Raw genomic sequence first — 22,161 nt, forward strand, 5'->3', positions numbered from 1 at the left:
ATGAAGGGACCTGCCATTTGAAACTATTTGCATATAACCTAATTTCATATAGATAAAAGCATTCTAAACAGCAAAATACAAAGTATACTTCTTCAATATGACCTTCATGGTACAGTCCTAATCAATAGTAATAATCTCTCATAATACTCCAATAATTTTTGCCCTTTTTTTGAACCTATAAGCCCTTTCAGTGGAATCCTAAGCCAGATAATTTTTTTTTCCAAAAAAGATTTTAAACACAAGGCAGACCTAAAAGAAGCTAGAACAACAAACTTCAGAACAGACAAGACCAACAGATAGCAGATACAGACAAGAGGATTTGTAAAAAGCTCTCTCCTGCCTACTGTGTTTTTAAAGGATGGGGTCTTTCCTACTCAACCCTGAGTCCACCAAACAAAACATGGCAAATGGGCATCCTTTTTTACTGTTTTCAAGCAATAAACTTTTAAAGAAACGTAATACAGTAACACATCAAAGGAGAATAAAAGTAGTATCATCTGCCACAGCCCTCAAAACTAGAAGCAGTTAACATCCCAACCTCCCCTTCATCAGAGGGAATCTATTTCCATGCCCATTGGCTCAATTTCTGTAGAAGCATTAGGCAAGGCAAGTTGATCCAAAGCTATCCCAACTACCAAGTCACATTATAACAGCTGAAAAGAGGCAATTAACCAGCAATTCCCATCAAGTAAAGAGTTAATGCTGACTGCAAGTATACAGTCACTACAAGCTGGACCCAAGAATTCAGCAAGTACTGTTTACGAATCAAGTAACTAGTGACAGAGGCTCTTTAGTTGCTATGCTGTTTAGCAAACTGTCAGTGACCACTTTCTCTCAGCACACATACCAAGCTGAGAGGCAAGACTACAGGCTCAAAGCAATGAGATATGCAGGAAGAAGTGATAGGAAGAGCATGGCAACAGAGTCCTGATTTAGAGAAGTACACTGTGTAAGGGACAGGAGTTCTGGGTATCAAAAAAAGCAGGATGGAAGTGTTGATAGGTCATAGCCTTTAGTGACCCAGAGACTCACCTGATTTGTGAAACAGCACACAAGCATATGCATAGTTATAATGCTGTGTAGACATGTTTTATATTTACCTTCATTTTTAGAAGGAAATTTTAAGGGCTTGTTGTGATTTAACCCAGCAGGCAGCTAAACACCACACAGCCGTTCTCTCACTCCCGACCCCACCCCCCCAGTGGGATGGCGGAAAGAATTGGAAAAAACAAAAAAGTAAAATTTGTGGGTTGAGATAAAGACAGTTTAATTGAACAGAAAAGGAAGGGAAAATAATGATTAATAATAATTATTATTATTAAAAATATATACAAAATAAGTGATAGCAATGCACAATACGATTACTCACCACCCACCAACCGATGCCCAGCCAGTTCCTGAGCCGCAGTCACCGCCCCCCAACCAACTCCCCTTAGTTTATGTACTGAGCATGACGTCACACGGTATGGAATATCCCTTTGGCCGGTTCGGGTCAGCTGTCCTGGCTGTGCCCCCTCCCAGCTTCTTGTGCACCTCCAGCCTTCTCAGTCGGTAAAGCCTGGGAAGCTGACAAGTCCTTGACTAGTGTGAGCACTACCTAGGAACAACTAAAACATCATTCTCATACTAAATCCAAAACACAGCACTATACCAGCTGCTAGGAAGAAAACTAACTCTATCCTAGCCGAAACCAGGACAGTATCCACCCCTTATTCTATACCATCTATGTCATGCCCAGGTCCTACACTTTCCTATACAGTCCAATTAATCACCACCACCTTTCCTGTCTTGGGATATATACACACAGATACCATTCCTTTAGTCTAGGGGCCATCCCTATAAAACGTTCGTTGAGTTCATTTAGTCCATGACTTTGGGCTCCATCTGTCATTACAGTCCTTCAGGGCAGAAGAGATGGTGAGTGGTGTTGGACTGTTGCATGCTGAAGCCAGTTTTGGTTCCATTATTGCTGCGCTTGTCCGGTTATATCATCGCTGCACTTTGCTCAGCTTCAAAGTTCATTCTTGATTAATCCAGGTGATTTTTACTGTAATACCATTCATATGGCATATAGCAACCACAGAAGTGATGATATACAGTATTATATAGCAATTAACATCATACAATTTAATTCATTGGCTATTCTCACCCAAAATCAAATCCCCTTGAGGTACACATCGGACTTCCCCATCCTCCTGCATCACCCACCAAGTGCACCCAGGTCCTTGAGCAAAAGCAACCCCACAGATGGGTTTACCTTTCCCTGAAGCAGGAATAACCCAGACTGCAGTCCCCAGCACTACAGGACTTTATCCCCTTCTACAGTACATAAAAGTTTTGACCGGGCAGGGCCAGCTCAATTGGCAGATCCCTAGTGTTGACTAACCAGGTGGCTTTTGCTAATTGTGTATCCCAATGTTTGAACATCCCAGCACCCATTGCTCTCCGTGTAGTCTTCAACAGTCCATTGTATCATTCGATTTTTCCGGAGACTGGTGCATGATAGGGGATGTGATACACCCACTCAGTGCCATGCTCTTTGGCCCAGGTGTCTATGAGGTTGTTTCAGAAATGAGTCCCCTTGTCTGACTCACTCACTCCTTTCTGGGGTGCCATGTCGCCATAGGACTTGCTTTCCAAGGCCCAGGATAGTGTTCCGGGCGGTGGCATGGGGCACGGGATATGTTTCCAGCCATCTGGTGGTTGCCTCCACCATTGTAAGCACAGGGCGCTTGCCTTGGCGGCTTTGTGGGAGTGTGATATAATCAATCTGCCAGGCCTCCCCATATTTGTATTTCAACCATCGTCTTCCATACCAGAGAGGCTTTAACTGCTTGGCTTGTCATTGCTCAGGGCCCCACTTGAAATCGTTCTTCTTCCGGGTCACTTGATAGAGAGGGTTTATGATCAGACTGTAACTTGGAATATGCACTCTCCAAAAACCCACAACGCCTAAGAAAGCTTGGGTTTCCTTTTTGGTAGTTGGTGGAGACATGGCTGTTAGTTTGTTGATCACATCCATTGGGATCTGATGACGTCCGTCTCGCCATTTTATTCCTAAAAACTGGATCTCCTGTGCACGTCCCTTGACCTTACTTTGTTTTATGGCAAAACCGGCCTTCAGAAGGATTTGGATTATTTTCTTCCCTTTCTCAAAAACTTCTCCTGCTGTGTTGCCCCACACAATGATGTCATCAATATATTGCAGGTCATCTGGAGCTTCACCCTGTTCCAGTGCAGTCTGGATCAGTCCATGGCAAATGGTGGGGCTGTGTTTCCACCCCTGGGGCAGTCGGTTCCAGGTGTACTGGACGCCCCTCCAAGTGAAAGCAAACTGTGGCCTGCACTCTACTGCCAAAGGGATTGAGAAAAATGCATTAGCGATATCAATTGTGCCATACCACTTGGCTGCCTTTGACTCCAGTTCGTATTGAAGTTCTAGCATGTCCGGCACGGCAGCACTCAGTGGTGGCGTGACTTCGTTCAGGCCACGATAGTCTACCGTTAGTCTCCACTCCCCATTAGACTTTTGCACTGGTCATATGGGACTGTTAAAGGGTGAGCGAGTCTTGCTGATCACTCCTTGGCTCTCCAGTCGACAAATCAGCTCATGGATGGGAATCAGGGAGTCTTGGTTGGTGCGATATTGCCACCGGTGCACTGTTGTGGTAGCGATTGGCACCTGTTGTTCTTTGACCTTCAGCAACCTCACAACAGAAGGGTCCTCCAAGAGACCAGGCAGGGTTGGACAGCTGTTTAATTTCCTCTGTCTCCAAGGCAGCTATACCAAAAACCCACTGGTACTCTTCTGGGTCCTTGAAATACCCTCTCCTGAGGTAGTCTATGCCAAGGATGCACGGAGCCTCTGGGCCAGTCACAATGGGGTGCTTCTGCCACTCATTCCCAGTTAGGCTCACTTCGTCTTCCAATACAGTTAGCTGTTGGGATCCCCCCGTCACCCCAGAAATACAGATGGGATCTGCCCCTTTGTAGCTTGATGGCATTAGGGTACACTGTGCACTGGTGTCCACTAGAACCTTATACTCCTGTGGGTCTGATGTGCCAGGCCATCAAATCCACACAGTCCAGTAAACCCGGTTGTCCCTTTCCTCCACCTGGCTGGAGGCAGGGCCCCTCTAGTCCTGGTCACAGTATTTGTTACTCACTTGTTATAAATACGAATCAGAAGTCCCTTCATTAAGATCAGAAGTAAGATCAGCCCTTCGACTCTGTCTGGGGAACTGCCCACTGGAAATTGGAGCAGCAATTTTCCTGGAAGAACCCCCTTTTGTGATTGTTTTTCCTTGCAACTCACGTACCCGTGCCTCTAGGGTCGAGGTAGATTTTCCATCCCACTTCCTGATGTCCTCTCCATGGTCATGTAGGTAAAACCACAGGGAGGCCCATGGTGTGTACCCACTGTATCCTCTCTCTTGAGCAGAGGAATGCTGACTCCTAAGGGCTGAAATACTGGTCCATACAGGTGGGGAGTAGAACATATCCTCTTTGAGCTGCTGGAACTCCCAGAACAGTTTCACCACAGCCGAGATGCAGGTCCACAGGGAGGACGAGAGACTTTCTTCATATTGCTGGAGTTGGCCAGCCAATTCATCCCCCATTTGTCCCTCTCTGTCTTTCCAGGTCATTACTGCCAATGAGTTGGCATACAATGATGGTGCACTCCGTACAAACTTCCGCCACGTGGGTCGCGTGCACTTGACTTCATCTAGACCTTTGGATAACTGCTTGTTGTCCAGGTCATCGTAAATCCAGCACGGCTAATTCCCTCAGGTACTGGATACCTCTCTCCATGGTGGTCCACTTGCCTGGGTGACATATAACATCTTCCTTGAAGGGATACCTTTCCTTCACGCCTGACAGGAGTCGCCTCCAGAGACTGAGGGCTTCTGCCCCTTTTGGAATCACTTTGTCAATGCCCCCTTCCCTAGAAAGGGATCCCAGCTGCTTGGCTTCCCTACCCTCTAATTCCAGGCTACTGGCCCCATTATCCCAGCATTGGAGCAGCCAGGTGACAATGTGCCCACCTGGATGACAACTGAAATCTTTTCGCATATCTCACAGCTCACTCAGGGATAGGGATCGGGTGGTTACCATCTCATTTTAGAGAAGTCCCACTTACCAATGAATGCAGTGACTTTTGGATTGATGATCCCACTTGGCAGAAGATGAAAGTCATACTCCACAGAATCGACAACAACTGTATGCCCTGCATTATTGCCTCCCTGAGGGGGGAAAGGAAAAAAAAAAAGTGTTAATAGTTTTGATACTAAAGACAAATGATCACATAGTATAGAGATGGAATAAACTGATTCCAGCTCCAATTCTGCAGCTTTCATTTCTGTTACTGACAAAAGATCTTTCAGAGATGATCTTCTTCCAGGAAATCAGCCAAACTTGTTTTGTCAAACTCTACAATTTCAACATCAGTATTGTCATATAGACTTTGGACAGTATTTTGGTTCATCAAAGGTACAAGAGCTTGGAATAAGATTAAAATGTTTCTAAAAATTATTGGACAGGAGCATAAATATTCTAGAACACGCAAACAATTCTAAAAGCCATCATCAGTTTTACTAAGTTCCTATTACAGTTATGGAGAGTAAGTATTAAAAAGTGGAACTGCAATCTTAGCAAAGAAAAAAAAAATCACCAGTTAAACTGAGTATATAAAACCATATAGTTATTGGGAAAGATAAGTCTAGCTGTTTGGCAACGTGCAGGCTTGTTGTTCTGAATTTTGGGTCCACTCTTTTGAGTGTTTTTCTATGAATAGTAACCAAAGTTAACTTGTTCATTCTATACCTCCTCAGCAAAAAGAGAGGTCTGTGATAGTACAAGTCATTTATATCTGAAACGTGCTGTTAAGGAGTGAATCTAGAGGCAACCAAGAGATTGTGGTTTCATAAGTTACAGGAAACCATTTACATCAAACTAACACTCAACATTTGTAGCTTTTTTCATTACCACAAAGAGAGTATTAAGAGATTTATTAAACTGTGAAGTATGTCTAAAATACAAAAAGAAGCCTGCGACCAAGTCTTAAAGAGGGTCAAGATAGGCTTATGAAACTAAAAAGATTACAAAATAGTTACCAAACATCCCCAGTTCTTGTTCATTGTACTTTTGAAAATAAGCTTACGCTCTCTTGTGACTGAGTCATTTGTGCAAGACAAGGTTACATACAAAATGGTTCTGTTTGTCATAACTACAGGAACATCCTTTACAGGCAACTTGCACCGGAAATAAGCAAACTGCTCCATAGAAGGAAAGCCTTAAAGGAAAGACTTTTAATCTAAGCCTTCTTTCAGCACAAGACAAACTGAAGAAAGGCATTATATGAAAAGAAGAAGAAAAAAGAAACTATATGAAATATTAATCTATGGAATTCTACATCTGAAATATTTCAGAATAATATATCACAGAAGATCTTTTCTAAGCAATGGACTCAACAGCTACTCACTACTACAACATTTACAAAGCATGAATGCAATACATAAAGCCATGTATCTGACATTACAAATAAAGAATATTCTTAGATATCAAACATTTGTGCCAGTATATAAACACACCTGCCACAGGTAAAAGCCTAATCTCAGTGAAGTTAGCAATGAAAATTCTCATAATTTCAGCATTATTTATTTGAGGATTTACAGCCGTTCCACCTCCTTTGGAAACAGAGGGAAGACTTACAAACCTTCATCCAACAAAGGAAATGTCTGAATTTAAGAAAAGTTTAAATGATTTAGTAATATAATGTAGAGTTTTTCCATGTAGTGAACAGTACCTTGAAGAAGTTGTAAATATTTCTGGATGCAGATGGTTTTCACTGCAACTGATCTGACTTAATCAGAGAATGTCAAATTTTCAATTCACAGTACATGTGAAACATATTGAATGCATAAATAAAAGAATAAACTTGAAAGCCTTGCTTTAAGAAAATAATAAATGTTCAGGAATAACCTTCCTCCTCCTCCTCCCATCCTTTCTATTCAACAGTAGCTGTTAAGAAAGATTATTTAGCAGACTACCAACTCTACAGTTGTATCTTTGATTTAAAAGCATTTTAACTAGCGACATTAGCTGGTAGATCATTTACAACTATTTTTGAAATGCAATGATGATACTCCTGAGCTACTGCAAGTTACTCCAAAAGTAGGTAATATTCTACGAACTATTAAGTTCTACGAACTATACATAAAATATACAAGCTTTTTTTAGTAAGAAAAGACATAGGTTTTGCTTAGGTTCTCAAATACTGAGTAGAAAACCATTCTTAGGGAAGAAAGAACAGTTGTGTACTAAAGTAGCATTTACAGTCAAGTACATCTGCTGAAAGTGGTAGTTATCTTCTTCCTCATCAGATTCCTTCAAATTATTCCTTTCTATTACATCCACTAGTAATATCAGTCTAGACAAATTTAACATGAGCACTGAAGCGCGTTAAATGAAAATTCAATAAATAGGTCTAAGTACAACACTGAAGTACTTCCCATTTACAAATGGGAAGACGAGTCCAAACTCTCCCACAGCAGCATAAATAAACTGGACTAACCCATAAGCAACACTAAGATTAGTGAATGACTATTCATTTGAAATCCCCTACTAACTGGATGACTTAATTTCATGTTTTGCTTCTCAATTTATTTAAAAAAAAAAAAAAGAGGTTTTCTAGCATCATAAATGTCCAATAAAGAGAAATTGGCCATTGTAGAGGCTAGGTCATGATTAACAATAAATTCTTAGTCTCTTAAAGTTTGCCAAGTTACTGGTGCCATTCAGACATGGTAACTTAAAGTTCAGCAGTCCCATCTGCTTGAGTAAGGTGTACAGCACGCAGACTCAGACTCTGTTAATCATGAGAACATAGCTGCTGGGTCTTGGTGGTGTCAAGATTTCTCCCCCTTGCACTGCTGAATGATGCCAAGATGTGTTGGTTCTGTGCTCACTGAAAAATACCCCATGGCTGATAGAATAAAAATGGCATTTTACCTTTTAAACCTTGAAAAACATGCACAACACAGCTCATACTTCATCTAGAAGCAAGCTAGTTGTATATACTTCTGCATGTTTAGTGTGAGCAGTTACACTTCAAGGGATTTTGCTAGAGACTAAAGTAGAAAACTTGACATTGTGCGTGAGCAATTGCCCTCTGAACGCACTCATAGGCCATACTAATACCTCAAGGTTTCCAAGTGCTTGTTTTCAGATTAGAGTGAAATTTGAATCTCAGAATTTACTTGTTTATAATACTATGATGCCTACAACATGAAAAGATTCAATCCCGAAAGTGCTATTGATAGCAGCCGTCTGGTAGAACATTAAGTCAGTCCCTATCCCGCTTTGGATGTCATTCTGTCAAAATGTGTCATTTTGAAAAATATTTTTAATTTCAAACCATATTTTAGGAGAGCATTAAAACAACAGCATTTCATTAATTCCGTTTTCAAAATTCTGCTGTTGATTTACAGGTAAGCTCTACCCTAACTGCAGAAGTGCAAGTGTATAGTTACACAGTTAGGAATTGTAATATATTAAAAGAATGGTTCACACTGTACACTTACAGTGAACTAGCAGTAAAGCGTACACATGTTGTGTGCTCAGACATTGCACAACATGGGTTTGGTAAACAATTCTAATTACAGAAACCTGAACTCAGAGTTCTAGTGGTGCTAGGGTGGAGGGGTGGGTTGTTTTTAGGTTATGGGGTTTGTTTTGTTGGGTTTTTTTTTCCTCCTCCAGAAATTGATAATGCCAACATCTTCGTAATGTAGGCAACTATTGCCTCTGGGCATAATTCAAGGTATAAACTGATGAAGTCACTCCCGGCTTCAGTGCTTTCCATCTGGATTTCTCGCTCCTCCTCCCTCATCACACTAAACCAAATGGGACCAGTTAGGTCATTCAAGCTAACACTCCTTTGATTCAAATGTTTAAACATTATTAATGGAGAACTAACTGTGGAATTTATTTTCACTATTAGTTAAACAAAGTTCATGCTCAAATGATCTTCAATGCATTGTATAAAGCTTTTGCCAGAGGGAAATTAAGATATACAAGTCATTTCTTGAGGCTGGCAATACTGCCTAGTTAACTAAATATAGTAATCGGTCTACCATATCTCGGTAACCTTCTAGGTACCCAAACTACAAGAGTTCTCTCCCAGCCATGTGAAAACTGGAACACCTACCTTGGGCCAACAGAAACAAAGACGCCAAGTGCACGGCAAGACCAAAAGATGCTCTTGCTCAGTCTGGAATACACTACATGCACGTAGCAGTGGCTCCTTTTCCCTTTCTCCCTGCACAACAGCAAGATGTCCTTCAGCTGAGCCAAGAAGCGTACCATAGCCAACATACTCACTCATTAGGGCAATGCAACTCCGGATTCAGCTACAAATAGATGGATCGCATAAAAGGATCGAGGGGGGGAAAAGATGACTTCTTATACATGAGAGGTACAAGAAGGCACCAGTGGCACTCTGAACAAGGAACTTCTTCACTGGGATGCTTTCTTCCCATTCTGCAGAATGGTAGCAGAGGAAGCCCCTCCAGAAGTCAGAATGCAGGCTATGGAGGAGGTCAGGCAGCCAAGGCAGAGCTGGCTTTGCCAGAGTAAGAGGAAATAATATCATGCGGATTAAAAAAAAAATTAAAAAAATAAAAAAATTAAAAAGAAAGGTAATCAGTAAGACAAAATAGCATGACATAGTCAGGAACGTCTAACAGACTCAAGACTTTACTTGCTTAGTATTGCAATGCAGTATTTTATTCCAAAATTATGCAGAAGAGGCTTTCTGAAAGACAGCAAAGACACAAATACCTAATGCAAAAGACAAGTAAGAGCCCCTTTAAGAAAAAAAGAAAGATCCTTTTAGCAATTTTTCGGTAAGCTAAACTTGCAGAAGACCAAAAAGGATAGGCAGTATAGGTGGGACCAGAAGAGAGCTTTCAAGGTCCAAGTCCCTGCTAAACACAAACCCACTGAACCTTCTTCATAAAGTTTTGTGTTCTCTCCCTCTGCTTCCATGGTTTCCATGCTCTAAGTCATCTAACCCCACTCATCTAACATTTTTAAGAAGGAAAAAAAAAACAAAACAAACCAACCACACACACAAAAAACCCCTATGTGTTTCTTTAAGTGCTTCCTAAAAACATTTTTGTGAAAATTTTTCTTTTTTCACTGCTGCATCTCACAGGATGTTACAATATCAGATACAGTATTGTAAACCCTCCGATCATCTGCCAGAACAGCAGAATCAAAATTTTGAACCTAAATAAGACTGTCTCTCTTAAAACTCATTTAAGAACCTTCTTCCTCTCTCCTCCCTAAACCTCATGTCTCTGTCAGTTTAAACAGCTATTAAGAAAAAAATTATAACTTTAAAAATAACAAAAAATTCATAATACTCTAAACATTAATCACTGAAAATTAATTCTGATTTTTATCCTACCAACAACTGTGTATATTTATTTTCTTAAACGTACAATTACCACAGAGGAGATTAATTTTTTGCATACTTAAGTATACTCCTGCGCACATCCTTCAAGTTTGGATACATACAGCAGAATCTTTACATGCCATGAGTGTCTCATTTCAATAGACACAATCTTGAATATCCCAACATTTTTTATTTTAAGTCTTTTCATTCTGGAAGTCATGCCAAAAGGTATCTGCTAGTTACCTGAAAATTTTCTTAGTACAGCATCATCCCTGAAACACACCAAGGACACAAAGTCAGACAACAAACACAACAGAAAAACAGGTGTTTATTGCCCAAAAGGCTGCATCACCTAGCATTCAAATACTGTGAACTGAAGTATATTGTTGGAAATTATTAGGAAAAAAAATCAGCTCGTTAATATTACACCAGAGACTAAGCACTTCATAAATTTAATACGCATAATGCTTAACTTTTGTTTATTTAACACTGAACTATCTCTCTAGATTAGGTTATTACTAGGCTATCTAGGTAAGAATATAAACATCTTCTCCCTTAAGTTCTAATAAAGCTCACTTAGAAGAAAGAGCACTATTTAAAAAAAAAAAAAAAAGGCCAAACCATTTCTCTTTTGGTTTTCTTTACATTAGAAAACAGCCTCTGGACTTGGGCTCATTTGATCACAGAAAACTGAGTATATAGGAAAAATAGGCACATGCTTTGCTAAAGAACAGAACATAAAAGAGATTCTCCATCTAGCAAAAAAGCAGCTACCCAAAACAAAGAGCAATAAGAACCAGCAACAACACACTATACTCCTATCAAGAGGCTAACACAGGCTTACTACTCCTGAAGTCCCAAGCATACTTTGCTTAGATATAGCACCATTTATTTGTGCATCTCTATCAAGGCACAGCACTGCAGTTTTAGCATAGTCTGAAGTTTCCAAAATTGGATTTTCAGAAATCTTCTTAGCACTGTATTTTGAGATAGATTAAAAAAAGTTAAACACATTCAGTTTGTTTGTCCTTTCTCCTTTCCTTGCACTATTTTTTCCTCTTCGTATCTTTCAATGCAGTATTTGAAACAGTTCTCTCCTCTACTTAACTACTCTTCCCTGACCACGGGATCAGCCCTTTCAGCAGCCCACAGCTTTACCAAATTACAATGTTAAATTGTGTCTCTAATTGAATTTCTCCAACTTTTCAACTGCCAGGAGCATGAACTTTGTAATACAAAGTAATACAAATACAATGTTGTCCTTCCTTAACTTTTGACTTTGCCTTGTAGTCAATACCTAGGCCCACTGTTGTCACTCAAGACTTTGAAACAACACAGGAAAGTTAGGGTGGTTGGTTTCATGGTTGGACCCAGTCTCCAGTTTTCAGATTACCAGTTGCTGCCTACACTGCTGCCAGCAATGCTGAAGGAGTAACTGCCGCCAGGTGACACTGAACATTTGTGCTGATAACAGGGGAAAAACACGAGCTTGCTCAAAGTGAAGGGAGAACCAAACACCTATTTTTCCCCAACAATACCAGTTCAAACAATTCATGGAATTATGAAGTTGGGCATCTTAGAAACAGCTATTTTAATCATAGCCTTGGTGCAAAAAGAAACAAAACAAAACACCTCAGCCATGAAAGCTTCCTAGTACTCTTTAAATAAAGAGTTGTTGGTCTGTTTTGGGGGGGTGGTTTGGTTATTGTGTTGTTGTGGTTGGTTTTTTTTTTTAAACTTCTGCACATATCCAGCTCAAAAGGGTGCCAGTCGGATTGGAACGAAAAAATTTCTTTCCATTTATTTGGAGACACAGTGTGAAAGACATCATGAACAACAAGCATGAAGCTATGCATTTCAGTATATGGATTTAGTTTAGGGACTTTCTAGTTTGATGCTCTGAAGGATGAACAATTTAAAATCCAATTAAGACACAGTAGCCTGTTTTTCTCCTTTCATGATCCTGACACTATTAAATTATACTATTATTTTAGAGTATTTTAAGTCACTAAGTAGAATAGTGAAAGTAAGATCAGGCACAAGATCATTACCCAATCTATAATATTTTAAGCAAAACCTGTTGTTGTAAGATAACTAAATGCATACACTTTTTAAAAAGATATTATTCCAATTTTACTGGTGCCGTATGCTTAAATCACTTCCTTGAAAAAGCATATGATGCCTAACCACTAGCTGGTAATCTTGAAATATCCAAGCTATTCAACATGTAGAACAGCTAAGTATACAGGACTCTGACAGAAAGGTGCATACTAATAGATAAATTATCACACAAGTGCTGGTACAATGACAGCAATCCTCGTAACAAAACCCCATATTTACCCGCTTTCTAGAAGCCTCATTCCAAAAAACATTCCCTATGAAATATTCCTTTTACAGTGGTAAACTGCTCAAAGATTATTTTTTTTAAAGCAAACAACAAAAAAATAGGGTTTTTTCTTCAGCTTGCTAGAGAAAATTAAGTAGCCTAAAGACCCTTCTCAGTGTAAGCACCACACCCAAGAATCTGCATCCATATATTCAATTTAAATAGGTTGGTCAGTACTACATACAAAACAAGTTACTATTCTAAAACGTACCTGTCCTGGCAAATGTGAACAGAATCAGCTACACAGGCACAGAGGGGACATAAGATAGCAAAGGCAGCTGCAAGTATTGTACATCTGGGGGCCATTTGATAAACGTTCTTAGGAAACACCCTTTTTGCAATAGTATTGAGTGCCTGAAAATACAATTTGGAAGGAAAAAAGTCATTATCTGCTAGGTGACATTTTACTGGAAAGAAGCTTGAAATTTCAATAAATCAAACAAGTGACTCCTGCTAGCCAAAAAACACTATCAAAGCACTGGAAGGCAATAGTTACCACAAACAATACACTCATGCACACAACACAAACACACCAGTTACTGTCTGGACCATGGTACAGTATTGTGGTATCACTGGAAAACATATTGAAGACTAATCAATAGTATCAGAGGACTACATTTTAAATATATTAAATGAACAGTATTTCTAATAGAACATCTACGGTAATTTTAAGGTAAATAATGTCAATACTTCCTCTATGTATGCAAAATGGCTTATTTTCTCTTGCATTCTATAGCTTTTAAATATCTTAACTGCCAGCTAAAGTATTTTGGGTAAAGAACTGAGTAGAACTAGCAACAATATTAATGCAAGTACCTGACTACAGTTCTATGATTTTTTTTTTTCCTTACAGCTCTGAAGACTGAAACAGTTTTTAGAAGCGTAACTCTTAGAAAGGTGTATTCTGGAGCCAAACTGGTAAAATCAAAAGAATGTATGAACAACCTCGAAGCAAGACAAGTCTTCTCACTTTGAACCTTCCCTTAGCACAAGAGCTCTTTAGCTTATTACATTCTGTCCATGCAGAACAGCTTCCAAATCATGTATAAAGCATAGAGAAGGAGCATTCATAATAATATTTAACAGCAATTTTTCTTCTGGAATTGCATTGCTGTACTAGTCAAAAGCCCCCAAGGAACATTCATGTATTGAGCTGATTCACTGGACAAATAAGAACCAATCTTTTTTGGAGTTATGGCAGAGTCTTGATAATTTAATGAAGTTAATTTGACAAAATAGTAATGAGTTATGCTTGTCTTCAGAAAGTCTAATTGATGACTACTTCACCAACCTTTTTGCATCATGATCTTTATTGTCAGCATTAAAGAGAGATGCTCTTTTTAGACAAAAAGATTATTTTCTTGCTGAATTAAAATAGTGCAAGAAAGTTTATCAGGTAAGACTTCAGGTTTACCAGTGCTTAACCAGCCACTACCAAAACTCAGCTAACAGAACACTGAAGTTGAAATAAGCACCGCCTGGGGTTTTGTTTTGGGTTTTGCTAAATATGAAGGTACAACCAGAATGTTTCCTAAGAATTCATTTATTCAAGAATAACTTATTTGGCTTTCCATAAATATACTTCAACAATATTAATGTTTACCAAGGATGTAAAAATTTTAATTTAAAAAAAAAAAAAAAAATCAACCTGGGAGTTACAAGCTCCAGTATGTTTTATATGCAATGCCTGCTAACCTAAGAGCTCATGTGAAGCCAAGTGAAGCCAACGATAGAGAATGGAATCTCATTTTCCAAAAAGACTCTGAAAATGACACAAAGTCATACTCAAATGCTTATAGACAAATCCTGAACCAGAACTTTTTCCTCTGGTGAGTTTGCTCAGAAAAGTTCCATGCTCCTGGGTTTGCAGCCAATCTCACTGATTTACCTGAAAAGTATGCAAAGGACTTGACCGCTTGTCCTTCCAGTTTAAGGGAGAAGGATTTGCAGTTCTTCCATTTTCCTGGTACATGGGCCTCTTCCAGAAAAAGTGTACGCACTTAATACATCCATCATTCACTGAAAAACCCTTGCTCTTCATCTTAAATTCATTCTAGCTTCAAACTTTGGGCTTTTCCCTTCCTTTTTTTGAAAAAAAGTGCGAACAGTCTAATCGGAAACATTAATGTACCCACTTGGATAATCAAGCAAAACCAAAAAGGAAAACAGAATTGCTTGTTCATAAACTGAAAGTAAAAAACACTACTCCTCGGGGGGGGGGGGGGGGGGGGGGGGGGGGAGGGGGAAGACAATAAGACATTCTCTGCTTTTTAAAACCTTTGTGTAGAGCACAAAGAGCAAGAGTAAATGTGTGCCATGTGTGCTAGCCAAGGAAGTGTACGCTTAAGTATGAGGCATGCGTACATACATAAGTAGAACACGCAAGTAAGAAATCACTGCAGGAACACATAAAAAATATAATACATTTGAAACTAAGTTGGAGGAACAGCAGCATATCTTTCTTCATTTTAGATCTACATAAGTTGAAAATACGCATTTTATTTTCAGAGCATATCTTCATTAATCAAGGGCAGACTAGACGTTAGTATAATAACCAGAACAGTTAAATCCGTTTTGAACACATCAAGACAAGAGAGCAGTTCAAACCCTGATGCCTCACCTACAGCAGTACTCTCATAACTGCTAAGACTGGTTCATGCTACTGCAACTTTACCTAACAGTGGAGGTGCATAGGAAAAAAAGATTTATTAGAAAAACAGACTGAAATTACTATTAAAAGCATATTATGAATGGCTCTCTGTACTGATACTAAATACAAAAGTATTTAAAGCAGCTCTGAAATACTGACATATACATTTAAGAGATCTACCCAAAAAGTCTACTATGACAATCACTGCCTTTTCTTATGACGTGATCATGCCAAGTTGTCTATCTCAAAAATATGATGCCTCAGGGTAGAGCAAAGAAGTCTTTCAAGATATATCCTCTAGAATAGAAATTAGTTGTCTAGTTTAAAGAGATGTTATCTCATGCTACGTTAAGGAAGAAGCCATACACTCCTTTCAACCCTCCCCATCAGATGTGTGTGTGCATAATTTTTTCTGCAGTTTACTTTTATTGCTACCACATTCCAGCATTCACTTTTAGCTCAGGGCAACCACTGTTGTTTCTGAGCTAGCTATACAAGTGACTGCCAAGTTGGGCAAGAAGCAAGTCAATGTTGCTTTGGCATCATATAGTTGTAAACATTTTCATTTAACTCTTAGATGAAAAGTCAAAAATACATCAAGAAAGCTGGATACTACCATTACTTACAAGAAACATAAGAAAGGCTCCTTCTTGCCACAATCAGATTCTGGGAATGCTGAACACACCCTTAAAAAGTTGATCAGTCTAGTGAAGAGACATATCTGAACCCCTATGATGCACGCTAACTAGACATAGCTTTGCAATTACTAGGCTATTTGCTTCTCATTTCAATACATATTGCCAGAAATCTATATTGAACTTCAGATTGCAAATCATCCCCTTTAAAAAAAAAAAAAAAAGCAAGGTTTTGATAACTAATTCATTCTCTCACATCCCAGATTTTGTGATTAATTTCTTGCTTTCTCCCCCCTCTGCCCTCAATGCATTAGCAGCTAACAAACTCTACTGTATAACCTACTCCTGGATTTCAGTATGAACAACATCCAGCAGCTAGCAATTTTCTTCCTTGACAATCCATTCATGTTTGTAAGACCTAAACCTAGTTCAATAAGCCATCATGTTACACACTTAATAAAAGTTTCTAAAACTTTGGCTAGACTCTAAAAATTTTTGAATGTGTAGTACAAGAATTGTTGCATCCGAACAAGATCAAGAGCGTGGTTTGAGGCAGAATATGACAGAATAAGTACATTATGTTTTACACATTCACCTGTTTTCTCCTAACAAATAAAAGAAAACATTAATTTTACTTAAGTCTATTAATCTCAAAAAACTCCATACATTTCTCTATACTGATAGAACTTGCTCTGAGGAACTGCTATTGAAAGGCAATATTCAGAAAGACTCTTTAGAGCTGGTTTTGGCTTAGTTTCACCTGATCTGCAGAACCTTATACCGTTGCAATGCCTACATACGTTGGATAATGAATCCTGTTCCCTACCTAAGTCCAGAATAAAGACCAATCTCTCCCTAAGAGATAAAAGATCAAGTAAGGCAGGCAGATAAGAAACAAGAAAAATGTTGAAAGCACAGATCGGTCCAGCACTACGTTGCTTCAGTGCACAAAACACCCCACCAATGTTTGCTACATTTCACAAGAATATTTAAGAAGGGATATGAACAAAACAAAAAGTGACTTTGGGAATATTTACAGAGAACATCTTCCAAATGTGTGAGGTAGTACAGTAGAAATAAAAAACCGTATTTGAAATCTTAATAAGCTGCTATAGAGTACTGCATCTTAATCAACCAAACACAGTAAGCTTTTGTAGTAACAGTACGATTGAAAAAACAATAAGAAATCAGTAGATCAAGGTGTAATTTGCTCTTTAGTGCTATTAAGATCTCCTTTGTTAATTGTACAAACTTTATGAACTGGAAAATCAGATTTCAACTGTTCTTCTGTTCAAAATAACTTAGACATTGTGTGATTGTTTACAATAACAAGAGATCACCTGTCAGTGATGCTCTAAAGCAGGTCTGTAAAGCATATGACTCACTGATGGGGCAGGCCAAAGAACTCATTTTACTGACCTCTCTTTCCTCACCAGAGCACATTATTGGCATGCCGCCAACCACTACAAGGTCCAAAAGTGCACCCAGCACTTAAAAAAACCGAGAGCTCTAGCTAGACATCTCGTATCAAATGCCTGAGCAGCTAAAAAAGCACCAATAGCTACAGCTACTGATTCTGCTATTCCTAATTCTGCATGGCCTGCAAAAGCTCTAGACTAAAACACCTTTTCAAATGAGAATATTTAGAAAAAGAAAAAAAAAGTGGGCTTGGTGAATGGAAGATAAGAAAATTCCAGTTTTTTTTTTAAAAAAAAGTGGCTACATACAGACTGGTGATATGGAGGCATTAGGCAGCATTGGTCTGAGGACTTCAGTCAGCAGTTATCAGCTGATCAGTGGCAACTGCTTAACCACAAGAATCTGCACACTGAAAAATTCTCTACTAATTGTTGCACTGTAATTGCCACATATCAAGTGATCAGCGGTGCATCACTCTACACACTCTTGTTTGGGGGGAGGAAGAGGAAGAGGGAGTACAACAAATCCCCACATTGCAATTACCATGTATTAGCAGTTCAGGAGTAGGAATCGTGTGACCCCACAGCAGGCAGAGCAGTAATGGTAAGTCACGGGCAGACCATACTGAAATCAGCTAAGAAGATTTGGTAAGAAGCTGCAATACTGTTTTGAAGTAGTAACAAGATGTACAATAGAACTGAAGAAGCAGGAAAATAGGATTATTTAGCACAGGGAGCATGGCTTAAAAATAATTTGAAGACTTAGAAATCTTATTTACCTGTGTGTGAATAAATTGAATTTATTCACCCTGAATAAATCAGCTACCTCCAATAGTAAGAACAGGAACTGACCAAAAATTTGCTGATGAAATTAATAAATGAGAACAGACTCATGTAGTGCAGACATTACATTTTTTTGCTGTACTGCATACACTGGTAGATTGGGTGGAGGGGATGGTGTTAATATAAGAGATACATAGCATATTTTGGTACTGTTTGTTTTGATAAAATGATTATCTAAAATAATTTGCTTGCATTAATTTGCCATTCCTATATCCACTGACAAATTAGACTCTGGTAATTAAATTCTCTAATTTGGTTGCATTCTGCAATGGTAGGAAGTCCCTTAATCAGAACAAGAAATGTTTTCCTTTAACTTGCCATTACCTGTGCAATTGACAAAAATACAATGTATACTTTTAAAAATTGCCAGGTTTGACAGCAGCAAGGCTAGCTGCTTGCTAAGAGGAAACCATGTCAATCAAAAAACACAAAAGTTTTTCTGGCAACTACTCCTGAATCTCAAACCAATTCTTGCTCTATTTTACTGTCTGGACTACGATTTATGTGATAGCAGGTAAACAGACTTTGCTCTGTAAGCCACTGAAGACCAGATGTAGGTTTAAGTGCAAAAGTCTCACCAATGCATTTGTTTTATCAATAGTATCATTTTACCAGATACGTCCTAGAGGTAAATGAAGACCAATTCAAATTTAACAGTGGAACAACAAGTACGTACTTTGCCTGTCATGCAGATACGTTTGTATTAACTGCATCTGAACCCTCTGTACTAGCAGCGTCCTCACGAAACTATCACAGTTGCCAGTGCAGTTGCATTAGCAACTACATACATGCAGCCCCTGGATGTATTTTAATTTTAGTCTCTTCAAACAGTTGTTTTTGAAACCATAATACTACTTCTGATAAATGTGAATCTGTCTCCTGAAAAGAAAATACCATTCTCTTGCTCTGAGCACAAGATTCCTTTCAACAACCTCTAAATCTAAGATAAAATACTTTGGAGGGTGGTATTTAGACACTGTAGAGCCATAATACAACTTATTTCCTGACACACTCGTTCAGCTAATCATACCTAAGTAAGAACCTCATTCCAGATGCCATAGTCAGCTAGTCAAAAAAGTGACTGAAGTCATTAGCACACCTGCTACCTAGGAGACAAGAAGGTATGGCCATAGATTTTAGAGTACAACTTCCTGCAATGCCTTTACAGGCATTGTAAAAGTAAGCGATAGTCAGTTCTCGCTTCTGGGACAGGACCATTCTTATGTTCTGCATTTGCACAGAACCAGGGACAGTGATATGAAAGCCACACAAGAGTGTTTCACTGCAAATATAACGCAAGTTTCCAAGACATCTTAGACCTGCTACAACAACTTCCCAAGTCCTCCAAGAAAACAGTTGTACTAATAAATTTTTCACAAGAACACGCTAGAAATATTTGATCTCATCCACAGGCATTCTAGCAACTCTGCGGCATGATGAACAGAAAGAACCATCCTAGAATGAATAAGACTGTGACAGTGAAATAAGAATCAGAAGCTCCGATTACAGAAAGCTGGTATTAGCAAGGGGCACACTAAGTGTGTTACGATCTTTCTTTCTGGACTTGTACCACTACAAAAAGCACAAGGGTCACACTCTAATTTACCACCAGTAACAAAAACATCAAGAATATGCTTGCATACATCGCAAGATGATTTAATAGCTCAGTACCACTGAAAGAGAATATGCCTATTTTCCCCTCTCGTTCTGAGAAATTGTTCTTTGTGCTTACCCTGTCCTGTGCTCCTCTTTTCATCAAGGTCCTCTGAGCCAATTAAATTCAGTTTTATTTACTAAAATGGTAGAAAGTAAATCCAATGAAAAATAGTTTCCTGCCATTTTGGCGAGTTAAATCAACTTACAGCAGTGTTCAATTGCCAGAGTCAGTGCATGGGAGGAGACCCAGACAGCACAGCCATCAACAGGAAAGGGAAGAAAGAAGGAAGAAAAATTCCTTCCTTCAGCAAGAGCAACAAGCTGTTAGAAATGGCAGAAGTGGCCATGAAATTCAAGCCTGAGATAGCATCATAATTTTTTCCTTTTCTTGATCCTTTACCCAGCTGATTCGAAAGAAGTAACAAATACATTAAAACACATGCACACAAAAATTCACTGTCTGCCTCTCTGCCCCCACCAAAACTTCTTAGCATTAAACATACACACTCACCTAGATGCCCTTCAAGTTTCAAGGACAAAGTTGTAAAGGACGAACTGAGTCACTGTGTTCTATAACCCACAAAGCCAGGCAACCATGCCACAGCATCACATCAGATTTTATTATTAAAAAAAAAAAAGGGGGGGAGAAGTAATTCATTTGTGAAAACAGCTATTTAAGAATATGCTTCTTCAAAATTAAACTCTCTGAAGTTCAAGTTTTTGATTTATCAGCTTTGCAACTGACTTGGCTTTGAAAACATCAGTTTTATGTGCAGTTCTCGTTAGATAATGCAATGCTTCAAGTGTTCGTACTCTTCGGGAAATGGTACACTCTTCCAAAATATATTTATTTAAGAGCAAATTTAATTTGTGCATTCAACAAAAGCATACAGATAACAACACTTACATGATGTCTGCACATGCTGTAGTCATTTTAAGCTGCTGTATCTCTTAACTTCAAGAAAAAAATCATACATAGCTTTAGTTCATTATGTTGTGCTCTACAGAATTACTACACTACCTCCTTAGATCTGTGTTGTTTTAACGTAGGCATTTAAGAGTGCTTTGCTTGCAGGCTAGACTCACTTTTTTTGCTCTTTTGCTGGAATAAAGCTTCCATATAGCAACAGAGAAGAAAAAGAAAAAAATTAAACAGAGAAAACTGGGATTTCTTTGACACAGCAATAATCTTGAAGCAAGGGCAGGCGAGTCTTTTAAAAGCTAGTTTTACCTGAAGACCACTAAGTTGTTGCGGACTACATGCATACCCTCACGTGCATCCTGTAACTAACTGTTGGTTTCGCGCCGGAGGCCAGCATTACCCCTCCGAGAGGGGAAGGCGAGCACGCTCACAGGCGGTGCGGCTTAGGCCACGCCGCCGCTCGGGAGAGATCCTCGCCCCACTCCCAGCAGCGATGCTGCGGGAACCGCCGAGCGCGGCCCCTTCCCGGCGCCCCCCAGACAAAGAGCGCTGCAGCGGCGGGCCTGAGGGGGAGGACGCGACCCCGGGCGCGTTCCTCCTGCTGGAGGCCAGCTCTCGGCGGCGAGGAGGACGCCATCCTCCTCCTCCTCCTCCTCCCCCCGGCGCCGGGACTGGGACAAAGGAGGAGCGGGAGGGCTGCAGAGCCCGGCCGGGGGGCTCTCGCCAGGGGCTCCTGCCCCGCCGGGGAAGGCTTCGCTGCCCCGCAGCCGCCGCAGCGCGCCCTGCGCGGCGGGAGCGCCGCCGCCTCACCGAGCACCGCCGCCCGGCCCTGCGCTGAGGCGGGCGCTCGGGGGAGAGAACAAGTGCCCGCGGGGAGCCGGGCGGCGGGGCGGGCGGCCGGTGGCAGGGACGCCCGCCTCAAGGTGACACCCGCGGCCTCCCCCGCGCCCCGGCTGCCTCCTCACCTGGCACCTGCAGACGATGTCGGCGTCCTGCGCCAGCAGGTCCACCACCTTGCCTTTGCCCTCGTCGCCCCACTGGGCCCCCAGCACGACGGTCACCTTGTTGCCGGGGAGGCGAGCGGCGCACTCGCCGTTGGGGATGGCGGGCGCCGGGGCGCCATGCTCCGCCATGGCTCGCGCTGCCCGCTCCGGCTCCGCTCCAAGCACATGCGGCAGCGCGCGGCGGCTCC

The 22,161-nt window shown here is 40.3% G+C and overlaps 1 protein-coding gene across 1 annotated transcript in view; it reads right to left on the bottom strand.

Annotated features, from left to right (window-relative positions):
• The window catches only part of ADSS2 (adenylosuccinate synthase 2), a 44,055-nt gene extending 21,894 nt beyond the window's left edge, over positions 1-22,161 (bottom strand). The window contains exons 1-2 of the mRNA XM_076334222.1: positions 21,935-22,161; positions 5,141-5,243 (exon numbers count right to left, since the gene is read on the bottom strand). Of these exons, the coding sequence (XP_076190337.1) occupies positions 5,141-5,243; positions 21,935-22,102 (271 nt within the window). The 5' untranslated portion in view covers positions 22,103-22,161. The remainder of the gene's footprint in view (positions 1-5,140; positions 5,244-21,934) is intronic.

Source organism: Aptenodytes patagonicus, chromosome 3 (assembly GCF_965638725.1).
Source record: "Aptenodytes patagonicus chromosome 3, bAptPat1.pri.cur, whole genome shotgun sequence".
In the NCBI taxonomy this organism is placed as follows: domain Eukaryota; kingdom Metazoa; phylum Chordata; class Aves; order Sphenisciformes; family Spheniscidae; genus Aptenodytes; species Aptenodytes patagonicus.